The sequence below is a fragment of the Amblyraja radiata genome, chromosome 14 (assembly GCF_010909765.2).
Source record: "Amblyraja radiata isolate CabotCenter1 chromosome 14, sAmbRad1.1.pri, whole genome shotgun sequence".
Lineage (NCBI taxonomy): Eukaryota > Metazoa > Chordata > Chondrichthyes > Rajiformes > Rajidae > Amblyraja > Amblyraja radiata.
In genome coordinates, this window is record NC_045969.1 from 21,156,074 (window position 1) to 21,176,524 (window position 20,451).

Genomic DNA, 20,451 nt, shown 5'->3' on the forward strand with positions numbered 1-20,451 from the left:
GTCGGAACGAAGGGGATGAATATTCTGCAGCGTGACTTTAGAGAGCTCTGAAAAATGCTGAAAAGCAGGACCTCCAGGGTTGTTATCTCCGGTTTGCTTCCAGTTGCTCGTGCTGGCGAGAGCAGGAACAGGGAGATACGGGACCTGAATGTGTGGCTGAGGAACTGGTGCAGGGGGCAGGGATTTAGATTCTTAGATCACTGGGATCTGTTTTGGAGTGAGGGGGAACTGTACAAAAGGGACGGATTGCATCTTAACAGGTGGGGGACCAGCATTCTGGCAGGCAGGTTTGCCACTGCTATACGGGTGGTTTTAAACTGAATAAGGGGGGTGGGGTGTCAAATGAGATAGTCGAGGATGGAGTTAGAGGGAAAGAGAGTAAAGGGATGGTTAATGAGCCCAGAACTAACGGGAAAGGAATGTTGCCGACCCTTCTCGCCCGTACACTCAATCAATTGTTCAATGCCCGTTAACCGCCCGCCCCCCCCCTCCCCCACCAACTGTCGACGCTCGGCCGTCCAGCTGTTGACCCCCACTCATTCACGTACCCCAACAGTCGACCATCGCTCCTGGGCTGCCCGACCAACTGCCAACGCTCGCTCCTGGGCGAACGCGTCTTGCCTCAGCGGCTTTAAACGGCTGCTGTCAGCCAAGTTACGTAACCCCCCCTCGCTGGCATCTGGTTCTCTGACTACTTCTCCCTCCCGCTGTCCATCTGTGTTCCTGTTCTGTGTCCCTCTCTGTGAACGAGCAAGTTCTGCAGATCCGGAGGTCACCGAGGACAGGCGAGATCCTGGGGAGGTGAAGAGGGGGAGTGGGGGTATTGAGGGAGAGGAGGGAGTAGGGATGGAGAGGGGGGAATGGGGGAGCTGTGGAGGGAGAGTGGGAATAGAGGGAGAGGAGTGGGGAATTGATGGACTGCCCCAACCCCTCTCCCCCCACCCCTCTCCCCTCCCTCTCACCCCCATTACCCACCCCTCTCTCCCCCACCCCCCTTCCCCCTCTCCCCCACGCCCTTCCCCCTACCCCTCTCTCTTCCACCACTCCTCCCTACCCCCACCCCTCTCCCTCCCCCACCCCTCTCTCTCCCCCTCCCCACTCTTACCCTTTCCCCCTCCACACTCTTCCCCTTCTCTCCCCTTACCCCTCTCCCTACCACTCCCCCTCTCTCCGCTCTCTTCCCCCTCTCTCTCCTTCCCCACCCCTCTCTCTCCCCCCTCTCCCCGTCACTCCCCACTCTTACCCTCTCCCCCTGCCTCCCACTCTTCCCCCTCTCTCCCCTACCCCCTCCATCCCACTCTTCCCCCTCCCCCTCCCTCTTCCCCACTCCTCTCTCCCCCCTTCCCACCCTCCCTCACCCCCTCCCCACCCCTCTCTCCTCCCCTTGCCCCCTCTCCCTCTCTCCTCACCCCTCTCCCTCCTCCCCTTCCACCCCCTCTCCCCCCACCCCTCGCTCCCACCCCCTACCTCTCTCTCCCTTTTCCACCACTCCATCCTACCTCTCTCCCCCTCCTTCCCTTCTCTCCCCCTCCCCACCCCTCTCCTTTCCCCCTACCCCTCTCTCCCCTTCCCCCATCCCCTCTCTCCACCTCTGCCCTGCCCCTCTCATATCTCCTCCCCTTCCCCCTCCCCCTCCCCATTCCTCCTCCTTCCCCCCTCTCTCCGCTCCCTCCTCCCCTCTCGTCCCCAACCCTCTCCTCTTCCCCTCTCCCCTCCCCTTCCCCATCTCCTCCCCCTCTCTCCTCCCCTTCTCCATCTCCCCCTCCTCATCCCTCTCCCCCTCCTCCCTCTCCCCTCCCTTCCCCCTCCTTCCTCCCTTCCCCCTCCTTCCTCCCTTCCCCCTCCTTCCTCCCTTCCCCCTCCTCCTCCCTTCCCCCTCCTCCTCCCTTCCCCCTCCTCCTCCCTTCCCCCTCCTCCTCCCTGCCCCTCCCCCTCCCCGTTCTCCTCCCCCCCTCTCTCCCTCTCCCCTCCTCCTTCCCCTCTAAATAAAATATATGCGACAGGATAGGCATGTGATGTGCTGCAATTATTGTTTGTGATTGCTGATGGAGACTGTTGCAACCACATCTATGTCAGTTCTGTGGCTGAAGAAATTTTAACGTAGGAGCTATTAATTGAGCTGGAGCATAATATTTGGACATTATTATGCATCAACTTACATGGTTACTTTATCACAGATAAAGATTACCCGTTATTAAATACTGCAGAACTGTTCAGTCAACACGAACCAGAGAGTGTGACTACGAGTGATGTCCGGTGGTATCTTAATTCTTAAGATAGATGGACCCAACTTAATTTTGAAGATACTTAAGCATTTCACTTTGAACAAGCAAAGCTCAATAATTTGCTAAGCCTGATTTACATACAGTTCAATGCCATGTGCATTGTTGAAGTTGCATAAGTTTGATTAACAAACACACCCTTTTTTTTAAAGGCAGAAATGCCTGAAATAACTTTCCAAATTTTGCCTTTTAGTGAAAACAGAAGAAGAAATAGAAGCACTGATTTTTGATGGTGCAGAAGTTGTTGACATTCACAACATGCAAGTTCCACAGCGAGTACTTTCAGTTAATAGTGTCCCCTCAACTTCACAAGAAAGTCAGGAACAAAGGAGATGTTTGGCAACCCTTGTATACCGTAAGTGACCTTGGAAGCTGTTGCCTATTGTTTTGAAAGCTGAATGTCAATCACATATTAAAAGATACAAGAAATATAACATTCTTGACAACATTGTTATGCTGATTTTCATGACCGTGATATCAAATTACTTTGAATTATGGAACTCCATAATTGCCTCAAAATTTGACTGCTCTGACATGCATAGGTTCACTTAATCAACTACTGTGGCTCAGTATATTTTGGAAACTGGAGACATTGCAGGCTAGTAAGGTAATCCACAATGCTGCCTTCTTCCAGCTTCAACTTGGATTAAGTGCAGCAGAAGTGGTCAGTTAAAGGAAATAGGAAGGACAGAGAGTGTGGCAGTAGATGAAGCAGGTGTGGGGATCTTAAAGGTAGCGCTGAGGGCTGAGACCATTGTCTGGGGAAATGAATAACTAGAGCCTCAGGTACAATTTTAAATTCAATAATGGGAGGAATACGTCAGGTGAAGGGAAATTTGCGGAGAAAGGATCAAAGTTGGATCATGGGTAATAAAAACCAGGATTTATCAGTAAGGGACGAAGCATGGGAATGTACCTCCAATTAGAGTTCAAGCAGTGAAAAATGGTTAAAATTAACAGCAAAATTGAAAGCTGTCTATCAGAATATACATAGCATAAATACCAAGCAGCTAAATGAATTAATGGCACAAATAGAACCCAAGTATTACAATACAATAGCCATTACAGAGATGTAATGGCTAAAATGACCAATGTTGGGAATTAACAACTCCTGGAAACTTGAGGTAAGCACGATTGGAAAATGTGGAGGGTAGCCATGATAATAAAGAAAGGGATAAGGACGGTAGAGAGAGGGGATCATATCTGAGAACATCAAGAAGTTTGGGTAGATTAAAAAACGGCAAGGAATCAAATATTGTTAGAAGTGTTCTGCAGCGTCCCATAATGTAATTGTAATATGAGCCATCACATAAATAAACAAATTAGAGGTGCATACAACCAGGGTAATACAGTAATTGTTGGGGACTGAACAAACCAAATTAACAGTACAAAAGTTGAGGATGGTGTGTTCATAGAGTGTATATCAGATAGTATATAACAGATCTAAATCAAATCTATTGATAAAACAGAGAAAATGGGCTATTACTAATCTGGTTGTTAAGAAGCCTTTAGCGGAGGGTGATTATGCATGTTAAAATGTTATATAAAAGTTGAAAGTGATTTAGTTCAATCCAAAACCAGTGTCTTAAATCTTAAGAAATACTACAAAGATAGAATACTCCAGTTCTAATTGAGGGTCTTTGACCTGAAACGTTAAATACATTTCTCTTCTCACAGATGTGGCCTGACCTGCTAAGTATTTCCAGCATATTCTGTTTGTGATGGGAAACTATATTAAAAGTTATAATAATACCAAGCAATGGCAATTCGCTTGAAGAATCGACACAGAATCGACACAAATATATATCCATTTTATGCCACAAAATCCCCATGTGAGAAATGGTCCATCAGTGTCTTAGAAAAGTTAAGATCATATGGGTCTACAAGAAAAGGCTTACACAGTTGCCAAACAGGCCAGTAAGTCTGTTAATTGGGAAAATTTCAGTAAGGGAAACGAAAATATTGATAAAGAAAGAGGAAGTAGAATACAAAAGCAATTTAGTGAGAAACACGTAACAGATTTTAAAAAGTCTTCAATAGATACATAAAAAAGGAAATAATTAGAATAAATTAACGTGGATTCCAAATAGGCAAAGATGAGTATTAAGTAAATGTCAGAGAAACCAAATATTTTATGTCGGTCTTCATGCAAAATGATATGGTGGAGAAGCTCGTTTGGTATGAATGAATAGATGGGGCAATTTTTTAATTTAAAAGTGATAATGCAACTAAATTCCCTCCACAGATGCTCCCTGACTCACTGAGTAACTCCAGTACTTTGTGTTTTGCTCAAGTTTACAGCATATTCAGTTCCTTCTCTCTCCAATGCCAAATAATGCACAAATTTCTTTTTTTGTTGAAGTAGGGCAAAGTAAGCTGGGTGTGTTACTAACATGCATTTTTAGCTATGATAAGCAGAGTTGCCAAGTAGTATGGATTTTCCGTATTTTGTACGGAAATGCGATAACAATGCGGATGTACAGTTTTGCGTTGTTAAATACAGATTTTTTTAAAGTCCGTATTTAACAATGCAAAAATCGACCATAGATAATTGTAACAACGAGGTGCAGTGGGCAGGTGGGAGCAGCCGGGATCGGCCCGACTTCCTGTTTTGTTGCCATGCCCCTCGCCAATGGAGGGGTGGTGGCCCGGTGGGGTTGACTTGTGATCTTGCTGCTTGGAAAATGCAGGGATGTGGGGGGGTCATGCTGTACCTCTGGGGATTGTAACAGATTAAATCTATTGGTGTCTTGGGTTTCAAGATCTTGATGATTGTTTTTGTGGGCGTTGGTCTGCCGTGGTGCTTGGGTTGGGGTTTTCTGCCTGTCGTTCTTTTTTGCTCTCTCTTTCTTGCTCTCTCTCCCTCCTTCTCTCCCCTCTCTCTCCCTCCATCCCTCGCTCTCTCTCCCTCTCGCTGTGTCTCTCTGTCTTTCGCTCTCTCCCTCTCTCGCTCCGCATCTCGTCTCTCTTGCCTCAGCATTCCCGGAACCATTTGGTGTTTTGCGGGGACGGCTGCATCTGTGGTTCCTTCCCGTTGGGGGGGAGCCCTGGCCCGTTGCCTCCGCGGGTGCCACCTGCCCCGCTGAGTTCCTCCAGCACTCTGTTTTTTGTTTGGCTCTGGAGTTGAAGGTGGACACAGGGAGCTGGGGTGGCTCAGTGGGACGGGCGGCGGCTCTGGGGAGAGGGAGTGGGTGACGTTTCGGGTCGAGACCCTTCTTCAGACAATCACAAGTACTCTTACCGACAAGAGTTCAGTTCAGTCTGAAGAAGGGTCTCGATCCGAGGCGTCAGCCATTCCTTCTCTCCAGAGTCGCTGCCTGTCCCGCTGAGTTGCTCCAGCTTTATGTATATCTTCAATTTCAGAGTTAAATAAAAAACAGAGTGCTGGAGGAACTCAGCGGGCTATGCGGAATCTGTGGAGGGAATGGATTAGGGTTCTTTTTCATTAGGAAGGAACTGCAGATCAGGCATGATATTCGTCTGATTTAAATCGAATTCCGATTTTTTTATTTTCCTATTTGTTAATTTTTTTGTGCCTGATTATTTGGCAGCCAATCAACCGCTGTCTCTGAGGGGGTTGCGTCCAATCACTGGCTAGCTTCCCTTAAAATTCCCGTCCAATCAGCCGCTGTCTCCAAGGGCAATGTGTCCAATCACATAATGCGCTGGTCAATCGGCGGCCAATCGGACGCAGTCTCCGAGGGGCATTGCGACCAATCACCAACCATATAACCATATAACAATTACAGCACGGAACAGGCCATCTCGGCCCTACAAGTCCGTGCCGAACAACTTTTTTCCCTTAGTCCCACCTGCCTGCACTCATACCATAACCCTCCATTCCCTTCTCATCCATATGCCTATCCAATTTATTTTTAAATGATACCAACGAACCTGCCTCCACCACTTCCACTGGAAGCTCATTCCACACCGCTACCACTCTCTGAGTAAAGAAGTTCCCCCTCTTGTTACCCCTAAACTTCTGTCCCTTAATTCTGAAGTCATGTCCTCTTGTTTGAATCTTCCCTATTCTCAAAGGGAAAAGCTTGTCCACATCAACTGTCTATCCCTCTCATCATTTTAAAGACCTCTATCAAGTCCCCTCTTAACCTTCTGCGCTCCAGAGAATAAAGACCTAACTTATTCAACCTTTCTCTGTAACTTAGTTGTTGAAACCCAAGCAACATTCTAGTAAATCTCCTCTGTACTCTCTCTATTTTGTTGACATCCTTCCTATAATTGGGCGACCAAAATTGTACACCATACTCCAGATTTGGTCTCACCAATGCCTTGTACAATTTTAACATTACATCCCAGCTTCTATACTCAATGCTCTGATTTATAAAGGCTAGCATACCAAAAGCTTTCTTTACCACCCTATCTATATGAGATTCCACCTTCAAGGAACTATTCACGGTTATTCCCAGATGCCTCTGTTCAACTGTATTCTTCAATTCCCTACCATTTACCATGTACGTCCTATTTTGATTTGTCCTGCCAAGGTGTAGCACCTCACATTTATCAGCATTAAACTCCATCTGCCATCTTTTAGCCCATTCTTCCAAATGGCCTAAATCACTCTGTAGACTTTGGAAATCCTCTTCATTATCCACAACACCCCCTATCTTGGTATCATCTGCATACTTACTAATCCAATTTACCACACCTTCATCCAGATCATTGATGTACATGACAAACAACAAAGGACCCAACACCGATCCCTGAGGCACCCCACTAGTCACCTGCCTCCAACCCGACAAACAACCATCCACCATTACCCTCTGGCTTCTCCCATTCAGCCACTGTTGAATCCATCTTGCTACTCCTGCATTTATACCCAACAGTTGAACCTTCTTAACCAACCTTCCATGAGGAACCTTGTCAAAGGCCTTACTAAAGTCCCTTACTGAAGCAGACGAGGGGGCGCTGCACTGGCAGCAGCCTCTACCTACAGCCAGTCTGTTATTTCAATCTTTTTTTTATTTTTAGTTAGTCTAAAGTTTTGTGTTGGGGGAAATTTTAACTTTTCTATGTGGGGGAGGGGGGCAGGGTAAGGGGGAAACCATTTCCCAGTCTCTTCCTTTTTTTTTTTTTAAATCAAAAATATTTATTCAAATATTAAAATAGTATTGACAATACAATAAAACAAAACACCACCATAATACAAGACGAACAAATATGCTAAGCAACTGCTAAACAATTATATTGCAATCCTTGTCAAGGATACATTCAACCCCCCTCGGTGCCCAGCAGTCCCGGAACTCCCTCAGGGTGCCCCCAGTCTCTTCCTGGCGGGGACGCGACTATTTCTCCGAGTCGCGTCCTCGCCCCCCCCACCCCGCGGCCTACCAGCTGGATCAGAGCGGCCTTTCCTGCCGGGGACCGGGAACCGGACCAGGGCTGCTACAGCGGCGGCGCAGTGCTGGAATCACCGCGGAGCGGGCGATGCCTACCTGGGTCGCCGTTTGGAGCTCCGGAGCGTTGGGCCGCTGCTCCAACATTGTGGAGCTCTGGTGCGGAGAGCTTCTAACGCGGGCGGCGCTGACCGTCATCGCGGAGTCCTGGGGCGCCTTGCAGAGGGTCTACAGCAGCAGTCTCCACCCGGCGCGGCCTGCGGACTTTGGAAGCCGCCGACTCCGGTAGGAGGGGGACGACTCTGGTGTCCACGCTGCTGAGGACGTCCCGCAGCCCCGACGTCGGACTTGTATCACCCCGGCGAGCGGTCCTGGACATCGGGCCGCCCGTAGCTGCAACTGCAGAGGGCTTGGGGAGGCCCTGACCACGAGGAACAGTGGAGGAAGAGACTGACTTTGGTGCCTTCCCACACAGTGGGAAACTTTGATTCTGCTGTGTGGGGATGTTTTATGTCAAATTCTATAGTGTGTGTTCTTTATACCCTTTCTGGCTTAATCCCTCCCTTCACCACCTCCAGTTTAAATTCCAGTTGGAATATTTTGGAGGACCCAAGAACCAAGAAGAAGACGATGGCTGCAGCCTACACAGAGAGTGAGAGAGAGAGAGAGAGAGAGAGAGAGATGCAAGAAAGCAGCTATGACATATAATACACAATAAACTGTATTACAAATACACAATAAACAAGTTATGCATTATTGTACTCTTACATGGGTATGACTGCATATTAAAAATAAAAAAATTTCAGCAAAATGGCACCGCGTAAAAATACTGATTTCCTCAGCAAAATAGTGATTTTCAGGTACTAGAATACTAAAATGCTCTGACAAAACTAGGCAGCTCTGGATAAGATGTAAGAGGAAACCTGTTGAGTACTTTGTACACATTTCACAACAGTGAAATGAACAATGAGTATTTAATATAAATGTAACAGAGCAAGTATTGGACACCAACTGTAGGAGCCATTAAGCTTAAGTCAGTATTATTATCATGTCTGATATTTTCAGTTTTAGTTTTTATCTGCCTGTACTTTTGTAGGTGGGATTTGATACGTAGTAGGGGTGTGTCTTTTTTGTTAGAGGAGTCTGGCGCAGACTCTCAGATTAGAAGTTTCAGTTTGGTGTCGGAGTTCCTGAAGATTATTTTGAATTTCAGTCTGGAAGCATACGTCTTACATGACCACGTCATTACGTTGAAACATTATTACGTCAACACATCCTTAAAGGGACAGCCTGTAGAAATATTGAAAACATCTGAGGAAGCTTGTTTACAGTGGTTTAAAGATAAGCCAGCTAGTGCTGAGCCATGACCTTGGAAATAACGATGTTTTGAACTTTGACAAGATAAGACGTGGTCAGCTAATGAATGTTTACACTAGATACTGGTAAAAGAATCCAAAACCTTGAAAATATTGAAGTGTTATTGAAGAAGCAGAACATACTGTTGCAATATGTAAAGATTACATAATGAATAGATTAAAAAAAAAAAGAGAATATGGTTGGCCAACATAATATTAAACAATTGGTATGTAAAAATGGAAACCTAAGCAAAATATCCACGGAGACCCCTTGTCTGGCATGGTGACCCTGTTTACAGAGAGAGGGGATGAGGAACACATTCGGGGAGAGAAACAAAATTGGAAATAGTGTACAATATCTTCTCCATGCCTGGCCACCAGTCACTAACAGCAGGAGCTACGACACTAAGATCCCGTGAAGAGGAAGGTACTCCTACAGGGAAGGGCACCCCCAGAAGAAGGAAGAACTGATAAGGGAGAAGGGAGAGGGCTTAAGGCAGAAGAAGAAGAGCAGTAATGGATCCAGCAGTGAGAGAGTTAAACAACACAGAGCACCAGAGAAAGAGAAACAGCAGATAATCAAAGAAGACTGAAAGGGAAAAAGCAGGATGTCGAGCTGGTGGCTTTCCAGACACTGTACCTTAACTACCCCGCAAGAATCGAGGCTGCTCACTTTTGCCCCAAGAACTTTAACATATTGCAGCCTACTGTCAGTACAGTTTAAAACTCTCAGTTTAAAAGTGTGAGGTGTGGCAAGACCCTGAATGACAGGGAATCGGACCAATCCCATTAATGGGCTAGTTAATTTCCCCCGGCAGTGGATACATTGCACTACTCATTGCTGGAGTTTCTGCCAAGGCATCGCAGCAATTTTCTCTAACTCTCTCACTCCAACAAGAGTGCTTGAATCTGCAAAAAAATCAGAAGAACCTGTCAATCTTAACATGCCAGAGGCTGTACAATGCTCTGGAAGATAAAGTATTGCTGAATCACTGATTATTGGGGTATAAATATATCTGATTGAACATTACCTCTGTGTATGGGGATAGAGTGAACCTATAGTCTGTATATTACATACTGTAAGAGTTTACGGCCACACCCGCCTGGCGAAATAAAGATTTTACTACTTGATTAGTAATTTTATTGACAGCTAATTTTATTGCAACAGACTTGCAAACTCCTGCTCTACGTTTGAATAAACAATCTGGCAGCCAGCCAAGAATTTACTCATCATGGATCTTCCGACAGGTAAGTACGAAGAGGGAGCCGTGGAGCCAGTAGAGAGAAGATATGGAAAGAGAGAAACCAAGTGCACTGAAAAGGGAGAAGAAGCCGACCTGGAAAGATGCCAGATGGAAAGAAACAAGTTATGGAAGCAGATAGCCAAGGAAATTGAACACCAGAAACTAATGGAATTAGATGAGAATGCGAAGACAGTGCCATATAATTGGGAGCAATTATTCAGCCTCGTCCGCAAGGTTGGAGAAAAGCAAAACTCATTGCTGAGTTTACAACTGCCTGAGGGAGAACTCGAAAAGCACACCCAGTGGTTCCAAGAAAAAGTGGAGTTTTTCGATGGTTTTGCAGAGTATGTGAAGAAGTAGTTACTTGAAATTGAACAACTTACAGTCGTAAGTGCTATGCAACAAGGTGTCGAAGTGGGAGAAGAAATGACACATCAAGATAGTATTTCAAATGTCTTAACACGAAGATCAAGACATAAATCTGGTTCTGTAACCTACAAGAGTCTTAACTACAAGAGTCTCTGCTCAAATGGAAGCCGAAGCTGAAGTAGCTGCTCTCTCGCTAGAAGCTGCTGCCTAGGAGAAAAAATATGAGATTGAGGAACAAGAACAGCTGAAGAGAAAGGCTGAGGAACGAAGTGAACAGCTGAAAAGGCAAGAAGAACAGCTGAAGAGAGAGGCTGAGGAGCGAAGTGAACAGCTGAAGAGAGAGGCTGAGGAACAAAGTGAGCAGCTGAAAAGGCAAGAAGAACAGCTGAAGAGAGAGGCCGAGGAATGAAAAAGGCAGTTGAGAAAACAGAAAGAACGGCTGGAAATAGCCACGAAGTTGGCAGCTTCCAAGGAACAGAAGGAGATACTGGAATGTCAAGATACAAGAATATCTCAGAGGGAGAGTTCCTTAGTCCAAGAAGGAGCTGCTAAACTGGGAATATCTAAATCAAATCTACAGCCAGAGAATATCTGGCATGACTCAGAACTAGTGCTGAGTAGGTGGATAGGCGACAAAATTTCATTTCAGCAACAAGGAGCTAGACTGAAGCAAACAACTTTTGGGCTGTCTATTGAGGCTCATAATAAGCCAGCGACCCAGCACTCTTCTCAGAGGCCCAATACATAGGCTTCTACAAGCCAAGACTTTCAGAGGCCTGTTCACCATCCATCTGCACCCAGCCAGGGATCTAAAAGTGAATTCTATGAATTGGTGAGGAATCAAACGAGAATCAGCGAGCTCCTAGCTCAACAAAATCTCTCTTCCACCTTACCCCCAATGGAAATTCCTATGTATGATGGTGATCCTTTGCAATGTGAAACTTTCATAATAGCGTTTCACGAAGGAGTTGAAATGAAAACCACTAATGAAAGAGATTGCTTACGATTTCTGGAGCACTACAAAAGCAGATATGCAAAGCAGCTTGTAATAAATTGTTGAAATTTGCCTGCAGAAGAGGGCTATCAAATGGCAAGAAAATTGCTTAAAGAACATTTTGGTAACGAACAGAAGATTGCTAATGCATAACGAACAGAAGATTGCTAATGCATAACGAACAGAAGATTGCTAATGCATACATGAAGAAGGCCTATGCTTAGACAGCTATCAAGGCAGAAGATGTGAAGGCTTTGTATGAATTTGCGATATTTCTTGGAGGTTGTAGCTCAATGAGAAATCTCGACCACATGGAAGAAATGACTGTTGTTAGTAATATGAGAACTATCATTCTAAAGCTGCCCTATAGGCTAAGAGAAAGATGGAGGGATAGAGCAGGTCTGATACTGGAAGTTGAGAAACGAGAAGCCATGCTTCCTGATCTGGTGAGTTTCATGGAAAGAGAAGTACGGTTAATGTCAAATCTATGCCATGGGAATATTCACGATCCTAAACCAGCAACTGTTAAAGAATCTACTTTTACTAAAACAAAAGGAAGATCAGGACCTAAGGAAAGCAGTTTTGCTACCGCTATAATACCTGTAGAAACGGCAGGAGGAATGAAAGGAGATGCATCCACTATAAGGGTGTTCGGTATTCCGAAAAACGCAAGGAATCATGGGATTTGTCAAAGGTTACAAGCAATAAAAACTCTCGGCAGCTGTGCCGCGGCATGGACACAGACACAGACCACAGGCATGGACTGCAGCCAGGACCGAACCTGGATCTCCGGCGCTTTAATCGCTGCCGAACCACCACTGGACCATCCCCATCCCCTTCCAAGAGCCTCACTCCCCATCCGGGGGCGGCCAGAGACGTCAGAAATCAGACGAGAGCGGCGCTCCCAGGCCCACAGCCAGCGCGGAGAAGCAGCGCTAAATCCAGTTCAACTCTGCCTGTCTCGCCAGGTTAACCTACAGCCCTGCCTAGACTGATGGGACACCAGCCCAGAGCTGTGGATTTAGAGCTGTTTCTCCACGCTGGCTGTAAGCCTAGGCCGTCGATTCTGTAAATCCAGGCAGTGCTGGAGGTTAACCCAGCGGGACAGGCAGAGTTGAGCTAGATTTAGCGCTGCTTCTCTGCGCTGGCTGTAAGCCTGGGCCATCGTTTCCGTAAGTCCAGGCAGGGCTGGTACGTTAACCCGGCAAGACAGGCAGAGTTGAGCTGGATTTAGCACTGCTTCTCTGAGCTGTCTGTGGACCTGGGGATGCCGCTCCTGTCTGACTCCTGATGTCTCTGGCCGTCCCCGGACGGGGGGCACTCAGGAGGGGACGGGGATGGTCCAGCGGCGGTTCGGCAGCGATTGTGGTGCAGGAGACTTTGGATCGATCCTGGCTGCGGATGAGGTGCAGGTCTGTGTCCATGCTGCGGCACGACTGCCCATAGTGTTTTTCGCTTGTGACCTTTGACCTGGGCATGCGCTGTCGGAATACCGAACACGCTTATTAAGCAAAAAGGGTTCTGTTTGTCATGTGATGAGGTTGTTCACACCATAAAATTCAAGAAGAAGAAATATAAAGAAAAGGTGGACTTCTTAAAGGAGAAGGGAATCTGTTTTGGATGTTTGAAGAAAGGAAACATGGTTAGAGACTGCAAGAGTCATATGACTTGCAATAAGTGCAGACAAGGTCATCCTGAATTACTTCATACTGAACCGAAGAATACGGAAAAGAAGCCGGAGCAAATAGAACAGAAGGAGAACCCAGCTACAAGTGATGCTGTTACGAAGGATACAAAGGACATTTATTATCACATACACCAATTGGTGTAGTGAAATTTAACTTGCCATGCAGCACACAGATAAAGATAAGACACAACATTAAAGAATTTAACAATAAACATAAATGTTACCTCACCTCAGATAAATGCGCATATTAGGGCAGGGGTAAAAACCTGTATTTTCTCCATCTTACCAGTAAAGGTAAGGAGCACAGGGAATACAGTGTTGCAAACATATGCATTTTTGGATCATGGAAGTTCGGCTACCTTTTGCACAGAAAGCTCGATGAGAAGGCTGGACATTACAGGAGAAAAGGCTAAGATTGTCTTGCGTACCATGAATTAGGAGAAATGCTGCTATAGTCAGTATATTACAGGTATGGAAATATCTAGTCTGGACGAAGACAATTTTATACGACTATCTGATGTGTTTACACATGAGACCATGCCTGTTTCTCATCTAAATATACCCAAGCAAGAAGACTTGAAACAATGACCTTATATGAAGGATGTCAAATTACCTAAAATAAACTCTGGTATAGACCTACTTATTGGAACGAATGCTTTGAAGACATTGGAAACTAAAGAGTTTGTCAGCAGTCAAGGGGTTGGACCATTTGCTGTGAGAACCCTACTCGGATTGGTAATCTATGGCTCCTTGAGAAGGAACAACAGAAGCAGGAACCAGAGTAACCACCCTGCTGCTGCTGTCAATCAAATATCTACTGTTAAATTAGAAGAGCTATTTATTTATTTATTTAGCAACTGCAAAGCCCTTTAGCCAAGCAGTTGCCTCTTGATCTGCTGTATGAAGGGTGACAAGTCCTCCTATAGAAGAGCTATTGATCAAGCAATACAACCATGACTTCAATGAAAGTACCAGTAAGGAATCAGAAGACATGTCCAGAGAAGAGTTAAAGTTCTTGGATATTATGAATCACTCAGTAAAGATGATACACGGACACTATTGTCTAGACTTGCCTTTCAAACAAGGAAGTGTTAGCCTGCAGAATAATCGTTGCATTGCAGAGCAACGCACCCAGAATCTGAAATGCAAATTTGGCAAGAATACTAAATTTCATGTTGAATGTACATCTTTCCTAAAGGACATGATTGACAATGATTATGCCGAAATGGTACCTACAGACCAGCTGGATCGAAGTGATGGAGAGCTTTGGTACATTCCACACCATGGGGTGTATCACTCAAAGAAAGGGACCTTGAGGGTGATCTTTGACTGTGCTGCAGTCTTCAAAGGAACATCACTTAACTGTCAACTACTACAGGGTCCTTTATCTACATCTTTTATGATTGACCCCAGCATCTTCCCCACCACTGCTGTCAGGCTAACTGGTCTATAATTCCCTGTTTCTCTCTCCCGCCTTGTGGGTCACGACATATTCATGAACGAATTGGACATGGAGGAAGGAACCACATGCTGTTGCAACTTCGTAAGAAATATTAGATTATCAAAGCTAATTCTGCTGCAAGAAAGATAATAAAAAATTGTGTTGTGTGCAGACGACAGCAGGAAAAGGTTGGAGATCAGAAGATGGCGGACTTACCTCTGGAGAGGATTCAACCTGATAATCCATTTACAAATGTAGGAGTAGATTACTTCGATCCTATAAATGTTGAGAGGACGAAGTCTTGTGAAAAGGTATGGTATAATCTTCAGTTGCATGGCAAACATCTTGAAGTTGCATCTACACTTGACACAGACTCCAGTATCGTGCATTACGGAGATTTATCTGTTGATGAGGTAAAGTTTTATCGTTAAGCTCAGACAATGGTACAAATTTTGTTGGAGCGGAAAGGGAATTTAGAGAAGTACTTAAAGGCTTAAATCAGGATAAAATCCAGAGTGTTATGCATCAGGATGGGATAGATTGGAATTGTAATCCTTCTGCGGGTTCTCATCATGTTTGGGAACAGTTGATCCGCATGGTTAGAAATGTGCTACGTTCTGTTCTTAAACAACAAGTTTTGGACGATGAAGGATTGCAAACTTTATTTTGTGTAGTTGAAGCAATTTTAAATGCTCGACCAATACTAGGAGTTCTGATGATCCGAATGACCTGGAAGCACTTACACCAAATCGTATTCTTCTGTTGAAGACCAATCCAATGCTACCACCTGGGCTCTATGGAAAGAAGATTTATATATGAGACGCAGATGGAGGCAAGTACAATATATGGCAGATCTTTTTTGGAAAAGGTGGACACAAGAATATTTGCCTGTAATTTGCCTCTAATCTAAGAACGACAACGATGGTTGAAAATAAGAAGAAATTTGATTCCAGGTGATATCGTTTTGGTGGTTGATTCTACTGCACCACGAGGTTCTTGGTTGATGTGAAGGATACTGGAAATCATGCCGGACGTTAAAGGTTTGTTGCGTACGACTTCAGACTAAGAACAACGTCTTGCTATATCCCTGGGGGAGGGGGGGGAGAGAGAGAGAGAGAGACGCACGCACGCTCTGGACCAATAGCTGACAACGTCTTGGACAAATCTCGTCCCCGGAGATGTGATGTCCGTTCTTTGCGTCTGTTCGGTTATTTGGCTTTTAGGCGTCGTGTCCGTTCACTTATTTGGCGTTTCGCCGTCGTTTCCGTCCGGTATCTTGGCTTTTTGCCGTCGTTTACGTTCGGTTATTTGGCTTTTCGGCATCGTTCCGTTCTGTTATTTTACTTTTCGGTGTCGTGTCCATTCGGTATCTTGGCTTCCACTTCTTCGCTTCGGCTTCTCGTCTTTCGACGCCTCGTCCGCACACGAGTAGAAATACTGGAGGGTTCCTCCACTGAGGCAATTTGAGTAGCGCTCCAAACTAAGAAAGGTGAAACAATGGGATTGTGCAATAGGCCGCCCAATAGCCAGTGGAAGATAGAAGAACATATGTAGACATATTTCTAAAATATGCCAATGCAACAGGGTTGTCTTAGTGGGTGACTTTAACTTCCCAATATTCACTGGGACTTACTCAGTGAAAAGGCTCAGATGGGGCAGAATTTGTTAGGTTGGGTTAATTAATGACAGTCAGCATGGTCATGTCTTGCAACTTAATTTGAGTTTTTTGAGGATGTGACAAATGTAATCAGTGAGGTGGTGGATATTGTTTACATGGATTTTAAGTAAGAGATATAATAACATTAGGCCCATATCTACCTATCCATGTTCTCCAGGGATGCTGCCTAATCCGCTGTTACTCTAGCACTTTGTGTCCTTTTTAATTTGACTGTAAGTTCAGCAAATCAGCATGCTTTTATTTTCCACATGATATGTATCTCTTGCCTCTTTCATAACCTTATGCCTCCTGATGACCTTATAACATGCAATTCATTTCCCAGTCACAAGCAGTCACAATTTATTGAGAAACAGCATTTGGCCCAGAATCAGAGTTACTAAGCAGTGATAAATATTTGCATTATTTGTACATGCTGTACTGCATTTTATGACGGACAACATTGTTTGTATTATGGTTAGAAGAAATGCACACTCATCAGTTATATGCCACCATGGCGCCTAGACTTTGGTCTTGAGAATTGTAGCTGTCAGCCATGCCGTTTTAACATTTGAGATGAACCTAGCACAGCAGTTTTCAGATCGTAATGCATTATGACCCTAAAAATATTCTGCAGCCCATGCTGATTGAGGTTTTTATTATAAGCTGCCTGTATCAGAAAAATTGACATTATGTTATTGTGGTCTGTCATATGAAGATGCCATGAAAATAAAATGCTGGTATTTAAGAGTGAAGGATCTATCTTTAATTAAATTGGATAATGTACCTCTGGGAAGAAATTCAGAAATGTATATATCAATGATTTATCATTCAGTTGAGCAAATCCTCAGCTGCTAATTTTCCTCTTTACCCCACACTATAACTCTACCCAAATTGATTGATTTATTATCCAGACTTGGGGCATTGTCATGATTATATACTTTATAATGCACAATAATAAGATTTCTCTCTTTTTTCTGAAGAGTAAATGTCACAGCCACAGTGTATAGCATTAGACCATGCCCCAAAATACATTAGTAAAAAAAAATCATGCAATAAAATCAGAATTTCAGCTTAGTCAGTGAATGTAAATTAGTGAGGAGATTCTTGGGTAATACTGGTTTGAACCTGTAGATGTCAGCAGGGCATATTTGTAGAGGAGATGATCATGTAGAGATAGTGCAGGGTTTATTGGCTGAATAAATATTGCTGCTTTTCTTTCCCTGTTGTAAGGGAAATTGTTCAGAAGAGGTGACATGATCATCCCGTCACTACATCCATGAGTTGCCGGATATTCCAATAGTTGTAAGAAGGAACTGAAGTTGCTGGTTTAAACCGAAGATAGACACAAAAACCTGGAGTAACTCAGCGGGACAGGCAGCATTTCTGGAGAGAAGGAATGGATGACGTATCAGGTCAAGACCCTTCTTCAGACTGGACTGAGTCTGAAGAAAGGTCTCTACCCGAAACATCACCCATTCTTTCTCTCCAGGGATGTTGTCTATCCCGCTGAATTACTCTCCAGCTTTTTGTGTCTTACAACTTGTGCAGTTATAAGCTACCTGTTTTGTGGAACAGACTTTGTCTTGGAATCACTAGTCTAACGTCATCTGGTTCACATCTTAAAATTATAGTCATAGAGCCATGGGGCCACACACCATGGAAATAAGCATTTTGGCCCAATTCATCCACGCTGATCAAGATGCCTATCTGAGCTAGCTCTATTTGCACACATTTGGTCCATATTCCTCTAAACCTTTCCTATCCATGTACCTGTTCCAAGTGTCTTTCAACTGTTGTTTAGGACCTACCTCAATTACCTCCTCTGTCAGCTTGTCCCATGCATCCACCATCCTCTGAATGAAGTTGTCCCTCAGGTTTCTATTACATCTTGCCCCTCTCACCTTAAAGTTATGTGTAGTTATATTAAATGGAAAGGTAATATTTTAGTATGCAGGATATATATATTTTCTTAATATATATGTCTTTTTACAATACTGGAGAGATTTTGAGGAACGAGATTATTATTCAGGTTTTTACACCATTACACTGTTCTTAACAAAAATCTACCCATCATGTGAAACCTTATAAATAACATATAAATTAGATAACTTCAAGACCAAAAATCAAAAGCTTTTTGCATAACAGACAAATTTTCATTGTTTTAACACCATTTTGGACACCAAAAATGTGACATTAAAAACTCTGCCACATTTAGTCATGAATATTTAATTCATAAATAAACTTCATATGGCCCCTCATACATATACGTTTTGATAATGATCTAGGGAAATATCTTCCAGGAGAAAAGCACAGGAACAAGTCTGGCATTCCGCTTAGCAAAGATCCCGTAGCAGTCGTTGTGCTTGGTGTCCATTGTCACAACGACCGTTATCGGGGTCGATACCTCTAAGTTAAACTACGGAGGATCCAAACCTGTAATGCTTTTCAAAAACCCAACGAGGTATCCTATTGTAATGATTTTTGGGCGAGTTAATTCTTTTTTCTTATTTTTCAATTTAATATATCAAAAACGTTGTGGTGTCAAATACGCAACGACTGTTTACGATATATTTTCTGACTTTTTAAATCAATGAAAAAATGTTTTTGGACATAAATTGGTCATCAAAACTAAGAAACTGAGCCAATCTTCAATTTGGCAACACACTGTCTCTTGTTTACCTTTCGTACGGACCAAGTCGCTAACTTAATTCCTTGGTGTCAACTTCCGGAAGCTCCACAACTACCGTTACGGAGACATTTTACTTACTAAAAAATATTCCCAAATTAAACCTTCTGACGAATCATCGGCCATCGATATAGCTCAAATCCATAAGGTAATGCGATCACATTGGTGAAAATGTTTGTTGTTCGCTAATAATGTATTGTTCGTTTTCTGGGACACAAAACCTTTGAGTGTCACCGCAACGTACGTTTGTATGTATAATGTGTAACGCGCGTTGCGGTGTCCACTCAGATGGATGCAGTATTCTACTACATGATCATGCGAATAAAGTGGAAATGATGTTTGCAATGTTATTGTTCCATGTGGTATTCATAAACATAAAAAGACATTTTCTGAAACTTGCCATCAATATGCTATCTTTTCTTATATTTTTTGTTGATACTATGTTAGTCATGAACCCAACAAAGTGCTTGTCAACTTTTTTGAAGGAATTTGAAAATTGACCCCCTTTGTCACATTTTTGTGTGCAGTATTGTAAAAAGACATATATTGTAACTTGGAATTGGGTGTACAAGACATATTTACAAAATTTCTAGATGACACTGGACTTGGAGGAACTGTGAACTGGATAATAATACGTTTTATGGAGATATAAATAGCTTGCAGTATGCATAAAAAATGTGAAGTGTTAAATATTTGTAGCAAGACTCAATTGGAAGCTATTTGAAATCGAAGGCTCAGTTAAAAAACGGGTGCAAAAAACACAATGGTCTGGGCTCACCTGAATGTAGTCCATTGATAGTGACATGCAGATTGCAAAATTGCTTTTCAGAAAAAAGCGGACAGGTTCCTGGACTTTATAGATAGCAGCATAGACTACAAGGCCTAAGAAATTGTGATGGACCTCTAAATATTGTCAAGCATTTTCTCACTGGGTGACGCATATTAGGAGTAATGTAAAGACTTTAGAGCAATTGCAAAAGAGATTTAGTAAAATTATTCCTGTGATGAAAGATGGGGTCTTCAGTCTTCTCCAGTCTATCTATGACCCCATCTTCTTCTACTAGGGAATCATGGAATAATGATAATTGCCAAAAGAACTAAAAGTGACACGAGGAAAATCATTTTTTAGTGGACGTGGTTAGAGTCAGGAATTCCCTGCCAGTTTTAGTAGTGGAGGGAGGTTCAATTGTGATGTTCAAAAGGAAATTGGGGGTGTGTCTGAAAGGAATGAGTTTGAAGGACTTATAGGGAAATAACGTGCATTAAATTCCATTGCATTGAACCACAGTGAACTTGATGGATTGAATGGCATCCTTCCTTGCCGTAACAAATCTTCTATCTGCTGGAATGTGTATCTGACAGCATAAAATCAGTGTTTGAGG

General features: G+C 43.8%; 1 protein-coding gene across 1 annotated transcript in view; it reads left to right on the forward strand.

Annotated features, from left to right (window-relative positions):
- LOC116980481 overlaps positions 1-20,451 on the forward strand; it is a 105,141-nt gene that overhangs the window by 14,850 nt on the left and 69,840 nt on the right. Inside the window, exon 2 of the mRNA XM_033032749.1 lies at positions 2,476-2,637. Within this exon, the coding sequence (XP_032888640.1) occupies positions 2,476-2,637 (162 nt within the window). The remainder of the gene's footprint in view (positions 1-2,475; positions 2,638-20,451) is intronic.